This window comes from Thermobia domestica, chromosome 4, assembly GCF_964235325.1.
Source record: "Thermobia domestica chromosome 4, izTheDome1.hap1.1, whole genome shotgun sequence".
Classification (NCBI taxonomy): Eukaryota; Metazoa; Arthropoda; class Insecta; order Zygentoma; family Lepismatidae; genus Thermobia; species Thermobia domestica.
In genome coordinates, this window is record NC_137457.1 from 287417315 (window position 1) to 287437987 (window position 20673).

The 20673-nt window shown below is 35.1% G+C and overlaps 1 protein-coding gene across 12 annotated transcripts in view; it reads right to left on the bottom strand.

Annotated features, from left to right (window-relative positions):
- The window catches only part of Dmtn (transmembrane and coiled-coil domain 2 protein Dmtn), a 404032-nt gene that overhangs the window by 64111 nt on the left and 319248 nt on the right, over positions 1–20673 (bottom strand). For 11 of the 12 annotated variants that reach the window (XM_081756073.1, XM_081756068.1, XM_081756069.1 and 8 more), the window contains 2 exons: positions 17892–18117; positions 5423–5467 (listed from right to left, as the gene is read on the bottom strand). In XM_081756073.1, coding sequence (XP_081612199.1) covers positions 5423–5467; positions 17892–18117 — 271 coding nt within the window. The remainder of the gene's footprint in view (positions 1–5422; positions 5468–17891; positions 18118–20673) is intronic. The other variant, XM_081756074.1, reaches the window with a different exon arrangement.

The window sequence follows — 20673 nt, forward strand, 5'->3', positions numbered from 1 at the left end:
TGTTTTTTCGAGAAACGTAAAACCAATTTTTTTTTCGAGAAACGGAAAACAATTTTTTTTTATTTTTTTTTATTTTATTTTTTTTTTTTTTTTTTTGAGAAACGGAAAACGAAAATTTTTCGAAAACAAAACTATTTGGTCTAGGAATTAATTCGTGCGGGTGGACAAGAGATGGCGCAACGAACGGAGCGTCCCACAGTTCCGTGTATCCACACATGTGTTGCAAACCCCTGTCATCGCGTATCGTTCGTAGTATAGGGCAGTGGATTAAAGCGTCAACAACACCAGTTTGTAGTTAAGTGAACATGGCGCAATTTGTGCCTGATAAAGTGTTTTTGCGGGGTGTCCTGCTGCATTACTTTAACATGCAGAAAAGTGCGACTGAAAGTCATCGTATTTTGGTGGAAGTGTATGGTGACCATGCTCTAGCTGAGCGAACGTGTCAGAAGTGGTTTGCACGGTTTAGAAGTGGTGATTTCGGCTTGGCAGACCAAGAGCGAGCTGGACAGCCAAAAAAATTTCAAGACCAAGAATTGACAGCATTGCTCGAGCAGGATTCGTGTCAAACGCAGGAACAACTTGCAGCAGCATTAGGCGTTGATCAAACAACAGTCTCCAAACGCTTGAAAGCCATGGGAATGATTCAAAAGATGTCACATTGGGTTCCACATGAATTGAAAGACAGAGACGTTGAAAGACGAAAAACAATTTGCGAATTGCTGCTTCAACGACAGAGCAGAAAGGGGTTTCTGCATCGAATTATTACGGGTGATGAGAAGTGGATCCATTACGAGAACCCTAAACGAAAAAAGGCCTGGGTGAAACCAGGTGAACCAGGTCCATCACAACCAAAACGAGATATTCACTGTGCAAAGGTTATGCTGTGCATATGGTGGGATATGAAAGGTGTGGTGTACTATGAGCTGCTGCAACCGGGTGAAACTATGAATGGAGAACGTTATCGACGACAATTAATGCGTTTGAAGCAAGCTCTGGCCAGAACACGACCAGAATGGGAGAACAGACATGATAAACTTATTGTTCAACATGATAACGCTCGCCCACATGTCGCAAAACCGGTCAAAACCTATTTAGAAAATGTCGGATGGGAAGTTTTACCCCACCCGCCGTATTCACCAGACGTTGCTCCTTCGGACTACTACTTGTTCGATTGCATGAACAACGATTTGATTGGACAGCGGTTTACTTCTTCAGAAGATATCGAAACATGGGTCTCTGACTGGATCGCTTCCAAGGATGAGGACTTCTTTCGCCACGGAATCCGTACATTGCCTGACAGATGGGCGAAAGTGGTGGCTAGCGATGGACAATATTTTTCTTAAGGTATTTATGTATTTTGTGTTTGTACTACAGCTTCAATGTGTGCGTACCAACCGCACGAATTAATTCCTAGACCAAATAATTTTTTTACGAAAAATAAAACGACTTTCTTCGAAAAAGTGAAAACAAAAAAAAAAAAAAATCGAAAAAACGGGAAACAAAAAATTTTCGAAAAGCGGAAAACGAAACATTTTTCAAAAAAGGAATATTTTTCGAAAAAACAAATTTCAAAATCGAGAAACAGATTTTTCGAAAAAGGCTATCCCTAATCAGAATTTCCGTTGCGCTTGGACAACCCAGTGTCTACATCACAGAACACCTCTTAATGGTCTGAATGACAGAGCACCGACTTCCAGAGATTGAATGTCAGCTGTTCAGGGAGCGAACTGCATAATAATATTAAATGTATCGTCATGATACCGGAGATCAGGGTTCGATCTCCTGTCCTGTCATCCGTTCTTTATTCTCTGTATATCAGAATCACACCTACAGAGGAATTGGTATGATATAGAATCAACTATTTCCTTCATTTACCACGTACCATTACAAGTAAGCTTTAGCTTTTTGCATAACGTGTATCATAAATAGTGCGTGTGTGTTGCTTTTTTTTTTTTCTTTCTTTTAACTACTGTACGAGCTCATATATTCATGAGTTTAACTGAAAGTAAATCTGAATTTTGTGCAATGTTACGGTGCTCCTACTAAACCGTGAATTTCAAAACTAGAATTATATGATTGTTTTGTTGAACTATACTGAAAAGCAATAAGGAACAAGTGAGACACATTGTAGAAGCTCCACAACAAATACACGCCCAGCCAAACTAATCTGACCACATTAAAATATGGATTATACTAAATGAAGAATGTTATTCGATAGATTTACATTATGAGCCGACTGTCACCCTACGTAACTATTACTGTACACCGTGTAATATAAAATATTTTATGTATGTAGAATGCCAAAGTAATAAACCAGAATGTTTAATATTTTTCTCATTATATCTACTTTTAACTCATATGATTTTCTTCATTATAGCAACTGATTCCATATTGAATCGAAGCCAGGATCATATATTCCATGTAAGTTTTCAGCTTATGGGAAGACAATTTATTTTACCACAGCACAAGTTTTCTTATTAGTATCTTGTCAATGGGTTACTAAAGTGTAGTCTGTACTATTCGTATCTTAAGGAAAAACATAAGGATCTTACGTAACAGATCATCATAATAGCGGTTTGTCACTACTGAAGTCATTGGCACAAATAGTTCTACGTCCTTTTTTTTTTTCCTACAAATAGTTGGGAATTTCAATTTAAAGCTATGGAGTTGTTAAGTACATTCGATACGAATACTAGTTAGGTGTTTTCATACTGAATGGTACGGATAGGATACGATCGGGTACGATTGACCCACTACGACTCATCATGGATATAAAAAGTACCTTTTGCACTGGCTTTTCAGTTTCAACAAACATCCACGAGGGAGCAGAAATCACGTAAGCGTGCTAACTCGGGTCAAGACAGGCTGGCAAAATAGTTATCATTACTGGTTTTAAAAGATTATTACTACACGACTTCTCTATATAACCACATACAAGTTTGCCAATTTCCACTGTTTTTATGGCACGTATGACATGAGTTCGACTCCCGGAGGGAGCTCTGGTGATTCGCATCCTAAGTTAAGTTTAGGTCCACGTCTCATGTAACTTAAATGGTGACAAGGGACGTTAAAATTAAAAAGAAAAGCACACCACAAGAACAATCGTGTTTTTAATACTATCAATGTTTGGTACCGCGCCAGCAGACAATAAATGAAATAAAATAAAATAAAATTAAAAAAAAAAAAAAAACTATCAAAAGCTGGGTGAACAAAACAGCAGCAAATTCAACGCTCTACATCATCTTTATCCAATGTTCCATTGAAATATGTTCTTTTATAGCCGGCATGAATTAAGGTGGTTGTCCAATGCCAGGTTGCTAGGTTGTTTAAATATTTTTGATCAAAATTGAAAGAAATTTCTCATTTCTCGCTTATTTTTCCTTTATGACATAAAATAGCTGTGTTACTCGCTTGATAATGCAAATATGGATTAATATTTTGCTAAAATTAAGGCCTCAAATACAGTTAATTAAGATTATTTAATGAAAATCTAACTATAATGTGTGCACAAATACTTATACAATCTAAGTTTTCTATAATGGAAGCTAAGTATACACCGTAAATTTAGACATCTTAAACTTAACTCTAACAATGGCTAAACTTATCACATAAAGAAATCTGTGCACGTTTCAGCAGGTACAGCAGCAATCTCATGCACTGCAATGCCAATTATGTCATTCAAGCAACTGACATAATTAGTACGAAGTATGAGAAGAGAGATGTTTCCTTACTATTTATTTTCAGCTTAGTCGATATGGGTTCATTGTTGGATATTTAGCAGGCAGTTGGTGTTTCTGCTGGAGGTTACTTGGGAAGCTTTTATATTTTTGTACTGTTATGCGTTAATGTGCTAACGTAAATTAATTTTCTTTCGTTGTGTTGTGTTGTTATTAAAGAATAAGTTTACGCCGGAAATAATGATAATGTCTTCTACAAGTGGCCGCCGAAGCCGCCTGACTTAAGGTCTGTGACGTCTTTCTATAGTTATGCAACGGATTGTGTCTATGTACCCTTAAGAGTCTTTATCCCGGCGAAATTAAAATACCGCTAATTTTACAGTAATTATGTGATATATTCAAATAGATAAAAGATAATCGAAATGTGGAACAAGAGCGCCCCAGACAATATCATTTTACATGAGAAACCGTTATCACGACTCACTTATCGGCTTTCGATTTCGAGCCATTTTGAAAATCGGCATTTATTTTCGCGTTTCTAAACGGCTGAAAACGGAAAGCTACTAGGTGACTTGTGGTAACAGTACCTCATGCAAAATAATGTTGTCTAGAGCGCTCTTGTTCCATATTTCAATTATCTTTTATCTATTTGAAGATATCACATAATTACTGTAAAATTAGCGGTATTTTAATTTCGCCGGGATGAAGACTTAATACCTGCAAGAAGTGCAAGTTCTTATCAGTGTTGCCATCCAGTCCATTTCATTAGATATGTTGGAGCATGTGTGGCGTGAATGGAAATATCATCTTGATGTCTGCATCGCCACTCGTGCGGCCCACATTCAATGTCTATGAGGTATAGTAAAAAATACTTGAGTTTTCCTTTGAATGTGACCAATTTCATTTACATACGATTATCCAAAGCGAAGTAATACCACTTTAAAATATGATGGTATTTTTATAGACACGCTGTATAATACCATCCAATCAATCCGCCGCATGAAGTTAAGCCACCTCCAAACATTTTAGCCGTAGGTTATACGTGTGCTAAATACTCTGTGACAGATGCTCTTGTAAAATAAATGTCACTCCCCTGTTGATGGGTAGAAAATAAAAAAATAAACGAAGTTTCGGACCATTGTCCGTAATATGAAAATGCTGAGAAAGCATAGAGTTGATTACATTACACCATACACACTTATTAGGTTTCTGTGAATAACGGAAATGTCAGTTCAGGTCTTACGGCCAATGAGACCTATAAGTGCGTCCAGTAAGAGAACGTCTCTGACAGCTCGCAGTGACATTGCCACTACTCGCGTGTCAAGGTTTTTTTTCGGTGCAATTGTAGTGGCAATTTAATTAATGGTATAAGACAGAGTGATCGTGGTTGGTAACACTGGTATCAAAGTAGGGGCTGCAATGTCCCACTCCATCTGGTATGAAACGTCAGAGACCATCTCTTGTTGGCCGTGCTATAATTGAGTACAAAACTCTTCACACTACTATCTTGCAGACCCTTCTACAGCAAAATAGTCCAACACAATTACATGAATATCTAAATGAAGACAGATTTAAAATTTATAATTTTCCCAAAACAGTGGTCAGAATATTTTGACTCTACCGTGTTTGCAACGGAATTGAAACGCATAACCAGAACACTTACGAACTGATGAAATAGTGTTGTTGGATGTGGATTTACAAACTAAGCTATCCGACATACAGTTATAAGCATTAAAATTGCTTACCCTGAAAAACCTGTGATGCCATCCCGAATGTTACCACCTACATTCCTGAAAGCAAAAATTCCAAATCACAGTGTATGGTTTTTTAATACGCTGTACGGTATTACTTTTTTTTATAAAAAAATAAATAACTCAATAACCCAAGATCTTTGAAGCGTTAAATGTAAATTACACGATTACTTCTTCCTGAAGATTTTTCGATTTATACCAGTACAAGAGAATATCTTTTAGTTTTGCTAAGAGTATACTTGTTAAGAAAGAAAAGTCATATTTTTGTGTTTCCTAAATACACACAGGGAGTCAGTGTGCGAAAGAAATAAAGAAGAAACTGTGAAAGATGACATTAAAAAAAAAAAGAAAAGAAAAAAAACAAGTGTGTAAAGTAAAGGAATAAAAGTGAAAAGAGAAAGAAGAATATAACCATTGACCAAAGGTGCTATATATCATAGAAAGGAAACAAAATAGATACAGAGAAGATAAGGAGTTCGTCTGTCTCATAGACAGAATATCAAAATATCTTCATGCCTTCTACCGTACTATAGTTGAAAGCAACTGAATATATTTTCACACGACTGTTTTTTTTTTTTTTTATTATTATTTATTTTATTATTATTCTGGTTTATAAAAAGCATGATGCAAGTCTTCATACAAAAAGAAACATAATTGGTTCCCATCATCATTATCCTAATCTAGTTTTCAAGACCTGAATTCCTTACTTTTAATTCAAGTTCCCCATGGTCTCACGTTTTGAACTGATCAGAATGTTCTGTCCTCGATTCTGGAATCTAATATGGACCACGTTTTCCAGATTTGGCTATACCTACAAGAGTAGGGTTACCATCCATCCGGATTATATTCAATAGGCACTTAAATTATTTCTGAATTGTCCGGCATTTAATCAGATTTATATTAGTTTTGCATTTTGTCTTTAAAAGATTTGAAGACATTGTAGAAATTCTTGAACAGTTAAAGAGTCATGTGAGCAACTGAGCATATAATATACAGGGTGGCCCCAAGTAGGTATACATCCCTGCATTGATCAAGTATAACATTCTAGCTTATGGGTTTGTTTGCTTCGGCTGTTCCAGCTTAAAGTATAAGCACAAAGGTTTTAAAAACAAATAATAAAGAAACTGATGGAATTCAATAAGAAATGATATGAAATACAGTAAGCTGATCAGTACGGGACTGTACACCTACTTTTGGACCACCCTGTATAACTTATACTGTAGCCCTGGTCTGGTATGTATTTAGGTGTAGATGAAAATTTAATTCTTGACGAGTAATGATGTTATTTTTTTAGATAACAATATCATTAACATATTCTTTGCACTTCACAAAAATTTGTCCATTTCATTCTGTAATTCCAATCTGTAATGCAGTGACAGAGAGCGTTTTTATTTTTAAAAAAAAAAAAAAAAGCTCAGTGGGCAAATGAAACAAACAGTCTATTAATTCAGTCAATAAACGGGATTATTGAGGTAAAACATAATTATAAACGCACTATTTGTGAGAAATTTTACTATTACTTGTGCAAGAACGTATCTTTTCTTTTAAATTAAAAGTATAGGCTGCGGACAGTTATTTTGTTCCTGTAAGCAACAGAGATTCATCATCATCGACACAATTATACGAAAAGATGCTTTCAAAACTGCATATATATATAGAGCCTTCCTCGCTGGTCTCATGGTTAGCGCGTGCGACTTCTGTGCACGTGGTCCTGGGTTCGATTCCTAGTGGGAACGGATTACGGTGGTTCGGACTTCACCCTACACTGAAGGTCCACATCTCATATAGCATCGGCGATCAAAAAGGACTAAATTTCAACAAATAAAATTACATCAACAACTGCATTTTAAACGAAAAGTTAGGGATTTTTTTTGGAAGAATATCCAGCATTTGATAATTTAGATACGGTAACACTGTACAGAAGGACTTTATAAAAAGAGCAAGCAGAAGCAAAAGAAAAAAACTGTATTCACATGATTTTATATAAATAAACATCACAGAATCATAAGACAACAGATATGGAATAAATATGAAGGAACAAAACTACGACAGACATCTACTAGCCAGCTGAATAGACAAAGTTCAAGATGAAATTACATTGTCCAGGCACCTCTGGGATACGTTATTAACAGAAATTGGACAAAATAATTTGTAAAAAAGTTTCCGCTGTATTCTTTCGTCCCATCTGAATCCTCCATTTTCACTGCAAATTATATTTCAATGAAGAAAGAATTATTTTTTCATGTGTTAATATTTGATTTCTTTCTTTTCTTCCAACAATATGCATTTTTAATGCACGTGTATCCTTGAAATTCAATACGCGAAGCTATCCTTACTTCGGGATGATGTTTGAAATTGTTGTTAGCAAAACAATAAATATGCTATGAAATTCGCGCACTGAAGAAGGTTTCGTCCCCACACCAAGACCACGCTATGGTTGACACCGGCGCAGTAATAAAGAATCAGTCCCTTTAGCGGCGCAGCAACAAAGATAAGTGGAAAGGTAAGTAAACTTTCTATTCTAGATTTTAAAATAGCGATATCATACGGCGGGCGGGCCTATAAAGACAACTGCGACAATATAACGCAGTCAGCGGACTCTTACAAAGTTCATAAAGACATCCTGAACAGGTATTATTCAGTTCATGTAATGACACTCGTAATAAGTACAATAACGTCACTACACAAGGTCAGACGCGGATGGCCATGTAAATGTGCAAGGCAGATTTGTAATGAGAGTGCAAGTCACAATTGCAAAGTCCACTTATAGTAATTACACTCTCGTGCAATGCATTATCAGAAAAATCACTAAATCTGGTTACTTTTGGTCAGAAATAGGTAAAAATGCCCATCTAAAAGCACAAAATCACCAAAATTGCCTATTTACCCCCAAAATATCGAAGATCTAGTTTCTAAAAAGGTTATGTTTCATAGATATATCTACTGTACCAATGTACATTAGGTACATACTTAACACTACAAGATATACTATACTCCAGCAGCTATTCTTGAGGGAAGACACATTGGTAAAAATAAACTTTCATGGATTCAAACTAAGGGAAGAAAAATTACCTAATGTTTTAATTCCTATATACGAGAATTAGTACATTAGAAAGATTTCTTTTGCTTACTTTGAAACTATAGAAGTTTAATTTTTACCGACATGACTTCCCCCAAAAGCCGCCATTGCTATAATTTGAATATTAAAACATTATCGCCCCTCCTTAGTCATTACTTAAAAGACATCAGAACACTTTGTATAATTTGCTACACAGTGTGTGACGAAGCGTCGCTGAGTGAGTGGCTAGCCTCAGATCGTTGTGCCAGAGAGACTAGATGTGTACCACTAAAATTATTCTGAGTATCATGTGGTTATATAATAAATTTTAATAGTTTTGCTCAATTATGCTTTCGGTAGCTGAACTGTTATAAACTATTAGTCAATATAAATTCCTTGACGCTACAGACAGAAAAACACCCTATGACCAGCAAATACTGCACACTCAACTATGTGAAAATGCAGACGGCACACAGGTTCTCGATGTCTACAGGTGGTAAAATGAAATGAAATCTTTCAGTTTTACGTCCCATGGTTATGCCCGCTAGGCTAAAGGAGACGGTAATGGTAAGAAATGAATGGAATGGTGGAATGTATAAAGTGAAGGAAACGGGAGAACACCGAGAAAACCCCCCACACACAGTGTTTGTCCACCACGACGTTCGCTTCGGTCATTACAGACAGTGTATGCGTAAACACTTTGTATGTCACCGTAAGAAAATGATAATCTGCTAGTGAACAGTTTGCTACATATACAGAACACAACAAACAATTTCTTCTAATAACTTAAAAACTGTCTAGAATGACTGGTAACGAACGACGTACTTGTTAACACTACAAAAGTTAATTTTCTTTTCTTTCTTCGATTTTCTCAAAACCATACACGAGAATTTACCCTCAAAACTGGCGTATTTACGATTTTGTTTCAGGAGGGGGGTTGCTAACTTCAGTCCTGAAAATGTGAAAATTCTGCAAAATATTTAATTTACTTTAATATAGTAAATAAGATTTCGAGGGGGGGGGGGGCTTGTATACGCCACTGATCCTCAAGCATGTGATCTATTACGTCTTATATTCGAACAATATCTCATTTAAACAGAAATTAAAATTTAAGACTTAATTATCACTTCACGCTATATCTCATTAAGTCTAAATTTAACTGTCACCTTGCATCATAAGGAACCTACTGATCTGAAGAAATCTATTTCCCTGACTTCTCCCTGACCTTTGGCAGGAAATTTCCTGGCTTTCATGACAGGTGTCGGATGAAGCTGATATACAAATAAGGAATAAATAATGGTGAATATTTATATATGGGAACATTTATTTCATAGAGACGAATAATAACACTGCCCAACATGATTTTTACCCCCGGGAAAATAATAGGTGATTCCGAATGATTTTCGTGTGCAAAAAACGAAAATAATAATTTTTGCACATCACGTCCGAGTTCTGAAATACTGCATGAGATATATTTCGCTCATACATGTAATTTATTGAAATGAAGAACGTAAAGCCCACTTATCCGTCAAGAATCGAAGAATGGTAGTTTAAAATACTTTGCCAAAGGGACATTGAGCCTCTCAAAGCCGTCTTATCTCCTCTTTTTTTTTTTTTTTTTTTTTTTTTCAAATAGATAACAATTATGCAGTGTTGCTAGTTAACAATAATGTCACTACACGTACTGGGAAAAGTAGTTGGAAACCTTAAAATAATGGAAATGATCTAGTTTATTCGCTGTACGACATTTGGAAAGTCGCTAAATTCCTAGTTTAACAATGATAATCGAAACAAATCTTCTCCCTAAAATATATTATCAAATCGCTAGATTTAGCGATAAAACACAAGCTAGCAATACTAATTGTAAGCCCTTTAGGTTATAACAACTTCATTTATCTGTCACTCACGCCTCATATCACTATGCATTTTCGTTTCTGTAGTCAATCGATAATTCAAAGTGAGAAAACCTATGTCTGATCGTCTTATTGTGTTCTCCTTCCCTTGCAAAGAAAAATAGATCCCTGCGTGCGGTGTCAGAATTGTGAGTTGTTGACAAGATCTTTTTAACGTGTGGCATTATGTTGTTGGCAAGATCTCTTCACGCCTGTATTATTTAAGTGTGTTTGAAGCATATTGTTTTAGAAATCGAGTTTTGTGCTGTGTATAAAGTGAGTTATTGGTACAAAATGGAACGATCTGGTTTACACCGAACGTGTACTCATCATCCGGATAATTTTTGTTATATGTATGATAGATTTACACCCAAACCACAATGGAAGAAAATATACATTACAAAACTTAATTATTCTTTGTACTTCGGTTGTCGAATTGGTGACCAGGACAAGCCATGAGCTCCTCATCCGTGCTACGTAACTTGTACAACAAATCTTAGGTTGGGTTACATGGGAAACTAAAGGCCTTGCTGTTTGGAGTACGGATGGTGTGAAGAATACCAATAAACCACCTTAATGACTGTTACTTTTGCATGACTAAGATCTCCGGCATGTCTACGAAAAGTAAACCCGTCATCCAGTATCCTGATATTCATTCGTCCATACGACCTGTGCTTCAAAATGACGATTTACCAATACCTGTACCCCCTGACACATGGACAGAGGAAGAGGACGACTGGAATAAAACTGACGTTTCACCGGAGCCAGTGGCTTCTACGTCAAAAGATCCGGACTCTATACTAATACATGCTGACAGTGATATATATTTAATAGACCAGGGAGACTTAAGTGATTTATCACGTGACTTTGACGAAAGAAGCATCCGAACTTCTAGGTTCTAAACTACAGCAATGGAAATTAGTTGCTCCTGGTACAGTTCGCAACAAAAAAAACCTGGAACATGAGCATGTAAATTTATTGTGAAACTACGCCTAACAGCGCAGGGATTCAACATAACAACTAAGTGGCACGAATCACGCAAGGAGAAATATCGGCGTCCTCCCCTGCACATTTATTTTGGAGCAAAAGACTTCGTCATTTCACAATAAACTTACATTTTCATGTTGCAGGTTTTTTGCTGCGGACTGTACAAAAATTTCTGAGTTTCAACACTGACATCAATCCTTTGCACATTATTTTGCTATGGAGAAGAATATGTGTTTCTGTACAGGCGTTATTGGTTTGATGAACAAAATACTCGTGACCATGTAACAATCTGTATGGAAAGTTTCAATGTACGTATAATACAGTAGGACCTAGATTATCCGACAAAGTTTCCGGGCTATTTCTCAGCCTCCATTCAACTGATCTGTTTCAAATTTTGGAGAACATAACTAGATAGCCTAGAAGATTACCCTTAACATTTTCTGTAAATCGGTTAAATAGGGGCTGAGAAATATCCCGAAAACTGTGTCGGATAATCGGGGTTGTACTGTATATAATGCTAATTATAAATCTGTTCATATCTTTTGAACCAGACGTGACTTGTGGTGATTTTCGAAATCAGCGTGACCGTTTCTTTCAGAATTATCTATTTTAATCGCAGACGTATAATAATAATAATAATAATAATAATAATAATAATAATAATAATAAAAAGCAGTGTAATCAATTGCTCATACTGTCAACATTTCACTTCCCACCCATAAAAATCTGAGCAACGTTCCATACTGTGATCATTAATGGTTGGCTAAGCTGAAATTGGTGTACAATTAATGTTAGAAAAAATATATTTTATAAAATTTCCCTGACCTTTCCTGATTTCCAGTCTTTTTCCTTGAGTTTCCCTGACTTGCACCATTTTCCCTGAGCTTTCCCTGACTTCCGTGACCAGTAGGAACTTTGCTTTAGTATCATTTCACGTAAGTAAGTGTAATGTTTTTCGTGCAGCATCTATTTTTGTCTACAAATTAGTTGATTTTTTTTTTTCAGTTTCTCGAAAACTACGCATAAGTATTTGCATCCAACCCTATCATTTTGTTCCACTTAAATATATCGATTGATACGTGTCGTCTTTTTTTTTTTTTTTTTTTTTTTTTTTTTTTTTTTTTTTTTTTTTTTTTTTGCTTAAATGCTAAGAGTATTGTACAGTCAGTGACAAAAGTTTTTTTCCGTTTGATGAAATTTGTTTCGTAAATAACTTCAGAATGGAAGGAAAATTTGAGAACTGTTTTCAGTAAATTGAAAAGAATGTAATTTTCTGTACGTTCTCCAGTCATACCATCGTTATTCCCAGAACTTTTGTCGCTGACTGCACATGTCATGACTTCTTAGACAAAAGTTCGCTCCTTAATAATTCAAAATAACTTCCCAACTGATTTCTCACGCTGGAACAATTGTTAATTCTTTACCCCCAGCCGCGAATCGAACCTTGAACAACGCTTCCCAACGACACGCACTTTTTACCTGTTTGACATTTGTTTGCGTCAAGATAAACATCCCAAACTCGAAAGTCGTGGGTACGAACTCCAAGTGCCACCTCATAAATACGGCTCACTTAACAATGCACTGCAATAACACAATCCAAGGTATCAAGAATATCATTTTACAGCTCAGAATAAACTAAATGCTTCTTGTCATAACTATTAGAATTGGTTTGATAAAGCTTATCTATTGGGTACATTGTCGTCAACTTTCTTCCGTACACATTCCACAATAATAATTTAATATATGAACACTCAAATTGCTATTTTAAGAGTGATAGGTGTCGTTATAAAGAGGAAAGACAGAAAGTAAATGTTTAATATAGTACAAAAGAAAGAGTGAAAATAGTGCAAGCAAAATATTAAAATGCAAAGTGATAAGAGATTCCAACACGATTTAAGACAACACTCACTTCTTACAATGAATATTTCCATCTACTTCACGAGAGAAAATACTAAACAATATCTTTATCTACAGACAATAACAAGAAACTAAAACTTGTATACAGGGTGGACAGTAAAGTCATTTAATGGAGAAAAGATGTCATCAAAATACGCATAAGCTCTAATAAATGCACCCTTCCAGACTTACAATGGCCGGAAATGTAGAAAAATATTTTTTAAAGTATCTCCAGCTCAAAAGCTATGGGATTTTACAGAACCAGTTCGAGAAATATACACAAAATGCTTCATGTTCTGTTTAAATATTCATGTTTCATAATCGTGCGATACTTGCATAACAATTTTTTAGAGAAAAAGTTGGATCACGACTAGAAATACTTTAGGGAAAGTCATCACCATATCTATCACAGATGATACACATGGCATGTTCTGTTCAGCCTTCGTGTATCATTTCTGATATATAAATAGAAGGATTTTGCTATCGCCCGGGCACACAATTTGATACACAATCACGTGTATTTAGCAAGATTAGACTTGTTGCGTGAAGGCAGGCTAAACATGCTGCAGTAGTAATTCTTGAATGACGTGAATACTTTGCTTTTATAAGAGATATTCAGAAATTGTTAACAGACGTTTGTTTTGCAACATAAGACTGCTCTGAATATCAACTTGGCCCTAAAGGTAAAATTAATTTGGTGATTCGTTGTACTGTTATCATACAATTCTCAAACGTTAAAAATTACCAAAATTATTCTTACTACTTGCAGAGTAATTCTACACTTCAATGTTTTCGATCCCATAGTTTTCGAACAAGACTATTTTATAAACTGGCTTCCCATTTTTCCGACAGCTTGTAACTCTGGAAGGGAGCGTTAACCGACCAGGATTATTAGAACTTTTAACCATTGAACTACTGACACAGAATTTATGTCCACCTTGTATAGTCTAAGAGTAAGTGTAAAAGATTTACTAATAAGCAACATATTACTACACTACCTGTTAAACTAAGATTAAATCTACTGGGTGAAGGATGGAAATTTATTTTGTTAGTAAAGACTGGGCATACTAATATCAAGCACACACACACATACAAAGTATTTTTAAAGTAGGGTTCTGTAATATAAATTGTTTAAGACATGATGCTATACCATATACACGCTGTCTTATATAATGATTAATCGAATTTCAAATTAGCTTTATTTCTGCATCAAATTATAATATTGAATAAGCAAATACCAAATGAGAGGAGGAATCCTAAAGCTTTCGAAAGTTACCAGTAGAGGTCTCCATTGGTGATCATGCTCTCGTGTGATGTGTGAGAAAATTACGACTGGTTGTTTTGCGTGCTTGTAGTTTGTCTAGTTTGTTGTTGAAATTTAGCGTTCCTCTTCAGTCGAGGCTATATGAGATACGGACCTACAGTTTAAAGTGGAATTCAAACCATCATAATGCGTTGAATGTTCTCCTATCGGGAATAGGACCCAGAACCCCATGCACCAAAGGTGTGCGCTAACCGCTAGACCAGCGATTAGGGTAGGGTAGGGTACGGTGGTTTGCCTAATGTGCATTGATAGGGAAACTGCAGTGTTGGACAACGATTTTTCAACTACAATTTTCCAATAGCGGCATGTACACGGTTTCCATTACATTAACGTAATTCTTGTTAGCTGTTAGAGTAGTCGTAATGGATCTCATCTTGATGTTCTATAAGTTGTCACCTTAAATTATTTAACCTAAAACCATGGTTCTTTTCCTCTAATAATACAATAAGAATGCTGCAGGAATTAACAAATCGCTTCATGACTGCCGTGCACCCAATAATTACGAAAAATATCAGAGCGAATACGACACCAAACGCTTTGGTCTTATTTATATACATTAACGGAAACCACATAGAACCCCAAAAGGAATATAATATTTTAACGGTACCGTTGAACTTACTAATAATTACTCTGTGTAATCTTTAAATATACAGACATTTGAAATTCGATTATTCATTTTGAAATTTACTATTTATATATACTTACAACTGTTACACAACAACTACACATAGCTAGGAGTCTTAGTTAACTGTTTCAACTTCAACCACAAATAATATTTTCCTTCTTATTTTCATTGTGTGCTTTGTTCTTGTCATTTTTAACCATATGTTTTCGATCCGAATCATTGTAACTTACGTTAATATTTTACGTTAATTTTAATTTTCCTGTTGATAAATTGCAGATTATGATAAATGAATATTAAAATAATAATGTATTCTTACATACAGTGTACTAACAAAAATTTACGTACTAATATTCCACAGTTTCATTAATTAAAACGTATGAAAAATTATGCTAGGTTTTCCAATGTCATAGGCATGCATAAAAATGTATAAAATACAAAGTTAGTTCAGGAATACCTTCGAGAAGTATAGCAGTCAGCAAACGCACATATAACTTACGTTACGACTAATGTATAAAATTTCTAACGACTTGAAAATAGCATGTAGCAGCAATAAATTCATTAACAAAGTATAAGATAAAGGATTCTGCAAATTACTCCGAGAAAACAACCTCATTACAATGGTTATTGGAATATAGCTCACTACGATGTTAATGGACAATATTCTGCCGGAGTCATAGAAAATATTAACTTAATTTTCGTCAATATTTCCACTTCTTTCTCTTACCTGTTTTGGTAGCTCCACTCCGATGAGGGGTATTGAAATAATGTTCCAAAGTTCTAAGATTGTAAAACTTTATAAAAATTACTGAACCGTGTAAATGTTTCATAATTATTCGCACAAGAAATTATATCTTTAGTTGTGCTTCGTGCAAATTTTCATTGTTTCAACATTATCGGATAGACGATAAAATAATTCCAGATTGATGAATAAGAACTACCTAACACGACAATATCGGCGTTTTCTTGGGTTATGACGGTAACGAACAACCGAAAACTCCATTAAACATGAATAAATCACTTAGTAAGAGAGAACTAATATCTTGTCGACAGAATATTTCGATGTGTTTACGCTTTTTTTTTTTTTTTTTTTTTCCCATATGAGATGTTTCGAGTAGTACGGTACAACCGAACAAAACTTACGTGGAATCTAAATACATTTGAGGTATTTTAGTAATAACCGCAAACTATATTGTGGCAGCCAGTTCTAATGTTTATATGTATAGTTGCTAGAAGTTGTTTTTCTTTCCTGCAGAAAATACAGTTTTAAAATAAATGGAGGATTACAGCGACCGTTCAAGAGTGCATTATCAAGAAACAAGCTTTTCTTAAGTTTATCCATACTACTGGGAATACCTCATAAAGCAGCACATTATCTAAAACATTTTTTTTTTTTTTTAAAAAATCTCACTGATTTTCTCATGGTTTAAAACGCCTTCATTGACTTCTTCAATTATTGCGTAATTATCTCACAATACTTGTATGTTAGTAAAATCTTTTCTAACTTTTAATTAGTACATTTTATGGGGATCTTGTTTTCAACAGCTACTCTTCATTATACACGGTGTTTCAAAACAACAACAACAACGCTTATAAGGTGATTCCTGACACTAAGATAAGACAAAAAGTACAGACCAAACTGGATGCAGAAATCCGTCACTTCGGAGTTATAGGTTGCCGAAAGCATGAAAAGATGAACTTTTAAAGGTTTACAGCTCCAATACTATGGGACCTACCGTTGTCAGGTCAAGACTTCACTTAGGAACTAGTATGTGCCCTATCCAAATATCCATGTTTCAGAATCCTGTGGTACTTTCGCAACAATTTTTATAGAGGTAGTTGTTGAATACTTTAAATTATATGTCCGTAGCCAAACTCCCTCCATAAAAATTGTTGTGTGAGTACTTTAGGATTCTGAAACATGTGTTTTTGAATAGCGCGAATAGCACTTAGCTCCTCAGTGAAGTCTTGACCCGACCACGGTAGGTTCCATAGTATTAGAGCTATGGACCTTTAAATTTCATATTATATTATATATATATATTTATGTTTTCGGGAGCCTGTAATTCCGAAATGATGGATTTCTGCACCCAGGTTGGTCTGTACTTTTTGTCTTATCTTGGTGTCAGGAATCACCTCCCAAACGTTGTCGGTGTTGTTTTGAAACACCCTATACATATATAAATATATTATAATAGAATTACGCTGAGCATAGCCCCTAGATGCACTTTTCGAGAGCGGACAAGTTCCTTTATTAAGCGCGTCTGTAGGCGTTCTCATCGATGTATCGTCTTCGGAGTGCGTCTGAACTTGTTCCTCCTTAAAGAAGTTAATAACTGTCATCTCATGAAAAGTTATGCTAGCTACATAGTGCACGTTTAAGTGTGTGATACGTGTTCAGTGCATTGATTTCGTACGTATTGCTTACGGCGTTCTTGATCAACAATACACACCCTTACTTCTTATTCCAGATGTATGATTTTGAGTGAATATTGAAAAGTTATCTCCGAATGAACTGAACTCCGAAACACGTCCTAACAATCTGACTACGAACACACCGCCAAATATCTTTGTTTCTGCAAGAACTATCTACTACAGAAATACTTCTAAATTTTGCTCTTCAATACCTATAGTGAGCTTCCTCCCGTAATTATATATAAAAAGAGTACAAGGAGCATACTTACTTCAAACCCTGTCCCATATCCCGCAACATCTCACGAGGTTGACGATGTGTTGTAATTCCGTGAGTCTCTAATTCCTTCAACCGCCTTGTATAACTTTCCAGCTTCTTTTGTAGTTGAGAAATGGTCTGGGCAGATTTCTGATTCTTCTTCTCAAACACAGCCTTCAGTCGTTGGAGCTGCTGTTTATCAGCATTAGCTGCCAACTTTAAATACTCATTTACATTATCTGGGAAGAAAGAAAAAAAAACTTAAGGAATCACTTCACTTTCAGTAAAATATTCAGTTTTATAACTAGTTTATATTTCTGAGAAGTACAATATTAAGAAAAAGATATATTATTTTATAGATTTAAGATTTTATTTTTGAAATCTATCAACCTATAAGATTTTATTTTTTTAAAATCTATCAACCTATAAGATTTTATTTTTTGAAATCTATCAACCTATAAGATTTTATTTTTGAAATCTATCAACCTATAAGATTTTAATTTTGAAATCTATCAACCTATAAGATTTTATTTTTTGAAATCTATCAACCTATAAGATCTTATAGGTTGAAATATATCAACCTATAAGATTTTGAAAACTATCAGTCTATGTTCTCGTCCGGGTAGGAAAATTTTTGTCCACGAGCTTCCACGTCGAAAATGGCCTGAAACAAGGAGATGCGTTGTCGCCATTATTATTTAACTTTGTGCTGGAATACGCCATAAGGAAAATCAAAGATAGCAACCTGGGCCTAGAGTTGAACGGCATTCACCAGGTTATGGCATATGCTGATGATGTAAATTTAATAGGGGATGATAGGAGAACAGTAGAAATAAATGCAGAGATCTTATTAAACGCTTGCAGGGACATGGGTTTAGAAGTAAATGCAGAGAAAACTAAATACATGGAAGTGCGTCGGGACCGTAATACGGCAAATTGTGGAGGCGTTAAAATATTAAATAATACTTTTGATAAAGTGGATACTTTCAAATATTTAGGATCAATATTAACAGATGAAAATCATATTCACGAAGAAATTAAATGTCAACTAAAAGCAGGGAATTCGTGTTACTATTCGGTTCAAAATCTCTTGTCGTCGCGAATTCTGTCGAGGAATTTGAAGCTTAAAATATATAAAACGATAATCATGCCTGTTGTTCTGTATGGTTGTGAAACATGGTCGCTTACTCTGAGGGAAGAACATAGACTGAAAGTATTTGAGAACAGGATCCTGAGAATAATATTCGGACCCAAGAGGAACGAGAATGGGGAATGGCGGAAGCTTCATAACGAGGAACTACATAGTTTATACGGTTTACCCAACATTGTTAGAGTCGTCAAGTCTAGGAGGCTTAGGTGGGCAGGTCATGTAGCTAGAATGGAAGAAAGTAGAAACGCTTTCAAAGTCTTGACTGGTAGACCCATAGGAAAACGACCATTAGGAAGACCTAGGCGCAGATGGGAGGACAATATTAAGATGGATCTCGCAGAGATAGGAATACAAAGTAGAAACTGGATGCAATTAGCTAAGGATAGAAGTCAGTGGAGAGCTTTTGTGAACGCGGCACTGAACCTTCGGGTTCCATAGGCCATAGAGTTAGTTAGTTTTTTAATCAGTCTATGTTCATGTTTGACACTTAGCGCAATATTTTTAAGTTCATATAACAGGGCTCATAGTGGTCTGTCTCTTCTGATAGTTGAAAAGTGACCAAAAGCACATGAAAAAGTGATCAATAAGCGACCAAAATCTCATCAAAAAGTAACTTTAAATCTTGAGGCCAAACTTGGCATAAATTGAACTTTACATTTTTTTTTTCAAGCAAAATAGAGCCAGCTGGATCATAGCTGAAATACTTAATATTTTAATAACAACGTAATATTTTAAGTTTAAATATTATTTTACTTAAGTCTGTCAGCTAATAAAAAAAAAATGGGATTACTTGTGTTTAGAGGTTTATTATTAATTACATACTTTGCACGGTTTTGTATTTCAACTTTGATCTGGATGGGGTAAGGCCAAATTTTTATATGTTCTATATGTATGTCCAATAATACCAAATTAAAGTAATTAATACATAGCATCTAGATTACTACTAACTGGTAATAAAAGTTTGTCTTGTACGATTGGTTGTTACAAATTTTGTCTTGGTACCACATGATTGGTAAACATGTGTATGTCTTCTACCAACATTCCGCATACAATGAAACGTAAACTGTAAATAAGTAATATACGTCATTCTCCCTTAACACAGTAAGATCAAACCAAATAATGTGGATTATGTTTATACCGTTATTATAAACTTTTAAAATAAAATGCAAATATTAACTAAAAATACAGTTGCATACAAAATGAAATAAAAAGCAGTACAAGAACGTATGCTAGAAAACTGTCAATGCAAAACAAATCACATGAAAAAAAATTATTTTACCCCCCAAAAAGTAACTTTTAGTGACAAAATTGAAAAAAACTTTTAATGCCCAACTTGAGGAAAAGTAACTTTTAGTTGAAAAAAAAAAGGGACTCGCTATGAACCCTGATATAATACTAAAGATAGTAATAAAAGAATGCACCAAAACATAATTCTAAGTTCTTCTAAGCTAGTCGCAACTAGATGCAGAAAAGCCTGCTTTTTGAGGATGGAAGCTTATTTCCCATAAAAAACTGGATTTGTGGAGGGGTGGAATTTAAATTTTCTCTATTTTTGACTTTTGTTATATTTTATTTAAATACAGCTTTTGTTTCTCCAACCATCACGACTCTGGACTTTTTTTAAAAAGAATAACAAATTTCTCTA